The sequence below is a fragment of the Sinocyclocheilus rhinocerous genome, unplaced genomic scaffold, assembly GCF_001515625.1.
Source record: "Sinocyclocheilus rhinocerous isolate Xijiao unplaced genomic scaffold, SAMN03320098_v1.1 scaffold3807, whole genome shotgun sequence".
NCBI lineage: Eukaryota > Metazoa > Chordata > Actinopteri > Cypriniformes > Cyprinidae > Sinocyclocheilus > Sinocyclocheilus rhinocerous.
This window is the reverse complement of record NW_015660506.1, coordinates 903,466-907,868: the sequence shown is the minus strand read 5'-3', so window position 1 is coordinate 907,868 and position 4,403 is coordinate 903,466. Positions and strand designations below refer to the sequence as shown.

At 35.9% G+C, this 4,403-nt stretch overlaps 1 protein-coding gene across 1 annotated transcript in view; it reads left to right on the top strand.

The window, feature by feature from the left end:
- Window positions 1–4,403, top strand: part of rif1 (replication timing regulatory factor 1) — a 28,480-nt gene that overhangs the window by 5,555 nt on the left and 18,522 nt on the right. The window contains exons 5-12 of the mRNA XM_016534434.1: window positions 1,175–1,305; window positions 1,414–1,505; window positions 1,615–1,804; window positions 1,897–1,989; window positions 2,103–2,241; window positions 2,595–2,746; window positions 2,888–3,002; window positions 3,197–3,373. Of these exons, the coding sequence (XP_016389920.1) occupies window positions 1,175–1,305; window positions 1,414–1,505; window positions 1,615–1,804; window positions 1,897–1,989; window positions 2,103–2,241; window positions 2,595–2,746; window positions 2,888–3,002; window positions 3,197–3,373 (1,089 nt within the window). The remainder of the gene's footprint in view (window positions 1–1,174; window positions 1,306–1,413; window positions 1,506–1,614; window positions 1,805–1,896; window positions 1,990–2,102; window positions 2,242–2,594; window positions 2,747–2,887; window positions 3,003–3,196; window positions 3,374–4,403) is intronic.

Here is a 4,403-nt window from a genome sequence, read left to right as displayed (position 1 = left end):
GTCAATTTTCTCAAGTCATTAGCCACTGGCAGATGTGAAAGTTAGTTTTAGGCCCTGCTTGCAAGTGTAGAAATGAGGACAAAAGTATTGCAATTTCCCTACAGTAGAGTAAGGTCAAATAATATACCTGAAAAAAAAACAAAAACAATTTTTCATTTATTTCACAGTGCAATTGTTTTACAATATATGGCTATAACTGTCATAGGAATAATAATATAAAATTATTGTTTTATTCTAATTTGCTTGGCTTCCAATTTCACCAGTGAGACTGAGACACTATATCACAACTAAAAAGAGGGTTGAGTCTCCTTTAAATTTCAAGAACAAGTACATTCACCAGCTTTTTTCTTTTACTTTGCAAACTGAACCTGTGTTGGAGCTCTTAATTTTGAACTCTCAAAGTGCACCAGATTTATGAATTTAACTTTAAAATGTACAAAATTTTCTTACGGGGGGGCATGCCCTCGGACCTCCCTAGAGGGATCGAGGACCACCCACCACAGTCTCACAAAATCCTGTGGGAAACTGCTGTTGGTTACAGTTTACTTCCTTTTAAATTATATTTTTATTAAATGTTTATTTATTTGTGGAAAATATTTTGTCATCTAAAGTACAAGTATGTTTATTTTGCAATTTTCAAATTATTTCAAATTTCTTAAATATTAATTAAAACAAATAAATTTATATCGGCCACCCTGCTTTCCAAGATATCGGCATAAGCTGTCAAAAAAACAATATCGGTCGACCACTAGACAGCAGTCTAATTTACCTGCTGCTGTCTGTCATTATTAATGTTAATCACTCACTGCACTTGCCTGAATCACTTTTGGATCTTTAACAAGAATCAGTTCATGTTTGATTGATACAGTGAAGACTATGCAGCGTTTTATTTATACACTTTATTCAATTTCTGTAATATTTCTTACTACATGTTAAATAAACCTACTGTAGCTGAATAAATTAAGTTTATTTTAAATTTATTTGTTCTATTGTGTTTGTAATTTGCTTTTTTCTTATTTTTAATAAAAAAAAAAAGAAAAGTAGCTATGTCGAGATATATATTGTTATCGTGAAATAAAATTTCTCATACAGTGAAATAAGATATTGGACATATCGCCCACCCCTACTTTCAATAATAAGTAGCATCCATAATCTCTTTCTTTCTTTGCTGCAGCAAATATTTCAGAAGATATACTGTCTACGCTCTGTAATGTTGTGGTAAAATCAAAAGAGAAGTTTACGTGCACTCGAGCATTATGGGTGATTTCAAAACAGAATTTCCCGCCAGAGGTGGCATCCAAAAAGGTTTGTTTATCATGCATGGTCTGCTTGAAATAAACCCTATTTTTTTATCATCCTTTTCCCCTCCATTTTCCTTTTTTTGTGGCTAAGATGTTGCTTTTTACATTTCAGGCTCCAGAGATTCTGAAGAGTCTAGAGGCCATGCAGACCAGAGAGGTTCAGTCCATCCTCATTGAACATGAATCACTTAATGTCATAATAAGGTTTGTTGAAATTTCCCGTACTTTTCACTTTCTTGGTAGTGCCATCTTGCAGTGTTCTTCATGCTGGAAGTGCTCCGTAAATAAGATTTGATTTTGTGGTGAACATCAGGTTGCTGGAGCAGGCCCCGTCTCAGATGGCTGCTGGAGCCGTGTGCTGGGCCAATCTGGTTATTCCTCTGGTGGTTCACTCGGCCAATAAAGTGCGCTTGCGTGCGGCAGCAGCCCTGGAGCTGGGCATGCCTCTTCTTCTGGAGAAACAGCAGGAGGTGGCGGCCATTGTAGAGCCAATGATGTCTTCTGTAAGTGTATACAACAGTTTTTTTTTTTTTTGTGCATATATGAATATTTAATAAATAGCCATAATGCTTCTCTAATGCTCTGCTGCATCTAGATGCTCATCCCTGAAATGCAGAAGCTGTTTGCCTCTAAAAATGAGACGAATATGCTGAAGCTGTGGCCCCTGTTTGTGAGACTTCTGGGGAAGGTAAAATACTTAGTCAACATACGCTGCTCTTCAAGTCTCACTATTTCAGTTCTGAATCTTGAGATTGTCATTGTGGATAAGTATGTGATTCTATTGTATGTGTCTCTTTTCAGTTGCTCCACAAAGGTGGTGCTTTCATTAATTCCTTGCTGTATTTAGAGGAGCTGGGTTTCCGCAACTCCTCTCCTAATATTAAGAAGATTGCTTTCATAGCTTGGAAGAGCCTCATTGACAATTTCGCTCTTAATTCAGGCAAGTTTATTTATTATTTACTTTGTGTATAGTCACAGAAAACTTCTATATTAAAGAATTACATAATTTTGCTTTGTGGAAAGTCATGAAAGTTTTTATATTTCTCTAGTTATGCTTTAGCATTAGCTAAAGTTGCATTTTGGAGTGAATGTTTAAAAATGCTTATTCAGTAACCTCAAATGAGATGGAAATTCATTGGTCAAAGGATGTGGGAACCTTTTGGACCCAGATAGCAACAGTTCATAACTTTTCTATTATTATTATTATTATTATTATTATTTTAAATTTTTTGTTAAACATCTCGCTTTTTCTTAGCTGTTGTTTTTTAAGTTGTAATGTTTTCTCTTGAGCAGATATCCTGTGCAGCAGCAAGCGTCTGAAGCTCCTCATGCAACCCCTCAGTTCCATCCAAGTCAGGACTGAAGCTCTTCTGCTCACCAAGCTGGAGGTGTGGTGGTACCTTGTAGTCAAGCTCGGACCCAACCTGTCCTCTAACTTTGAGCAGGTAAAATTCACTGTGCTTACATTGATGAATAATGCTTTTTGTTCCTTGCAGACAATTGTAACTGTTGTATGGCCATGGGCATATTAGTTACTGAGAGCATTGTATATCTCTATCCCTTCTTTCCATCACTCTCTCTTAAAGGTTGGTGTACCGCTACTGCACAGCACACTTCCCTCTGATTCTCCACTGCCGTCCCCGACTACACCTGCTAGAACCCCTAATCCAAGCAATGGCACCCCTAACACCCCTAAATCAGGTAAAGTGACAAGTACAGCTCATTTCTTCTCATTGTGCCTTCATCTTATGAAGGGATAGAATGAGATTACATCTTAAGTTGGCATGAAGTGGCAATTCACCCCATATATTTTCTAAATGCATGTTTATAAATCTTACCCTCCATTGTTGTTGTTTTTTTTTAAATACTTAATGCTTTGTCTTTCTGTTCTCCAGGCATTCCTTCCTGCAGCACGTCAAGTACTACTCCTCGCATGAATCTGAACAGCAGTGTGCTGGTGGCTCAGTCCTACCGCTCCATTCAGCTCCTAGGACTAGAGATGCTCCTGCACTGGCTTGTGGGTCCGGAGGTTACAGTCACAGCAGCTAGAGAAAATCTTCAGCTCAGCCTGGGTAATTATATGCATTGTATTGTCTGAGCTTTTAGAGTTGTTTTCTATCAGTGATGCTTTTGTGTTAAAATGGACCCAACTTGACAGTTTGTACAAAGTTAATGTGAATGTCATTTGATTAGTAATCTTGATGTTCATATATTAATACAGGGTTTGCACACACATGAAAAACCTGGAAAAGTCTGACAATTTCCAGGCCTTGAAAAATAAACCCAGAATATTTTGAAAAAGTTATGGAAATTTTATTGGAAATTGACATGGAAAATATTTAATTGATAATTTAAAAAAAATTACAATACTTAATGGTCATGTGATCCATTCAACTGCAGAATTTCATTTAGGTCTGCTCACATTTGATCAGACAAAAATGTGTGTAGACCGCTTTTGTGATTATAACACAGGGTTTCCACGGGTCCTTAAGTCTTAAATAGTCTTAAATTTAGTTGAATCAAATTTAAGGCCATAAAACGTCTTAAATGGTACAAGAAAATCTTTATTTTGATTTCAAGAGGTCTTAAATTTGGGGACGGAAAGACAATAATTGTGATATGGTTTAATGTGACGATTAAACCTCAAAAGGCTCCGATTACATTAAAGGGGTCATGAACTGGCTTTTTAAATTATTTTATACTGTTGTCTGAGGTCCACTTATGACGTTCGTGTGGTTTTTACATTCAAAAACATAAAAATCAGTAAGTATCCATCATAAATGTTTGCCTCAAAAACCATGGAAATTTATTGTTAAAAATGAGCCCTGTTAATACAGCCTGGTATATTGAATAGTGATCGACCAATATTGATATTTTATAACCGATACCGATACCAATTATTTGCATGTTTATGTGCCCGATAACCGATATGCAGAACCGATATTTGTTTACTGTTATAAAGTAAATAAATGACTGAGTAAAGTAAGAACATACTTCACTTTGGTTTTTCCTCTTTTCAGTCATCTTTTTTTTTTTTTTAAGTGTTGAAAATTTACAGTCTTTCATGTTAAATTTAATCTTCACATTACAACAATAAAAAAA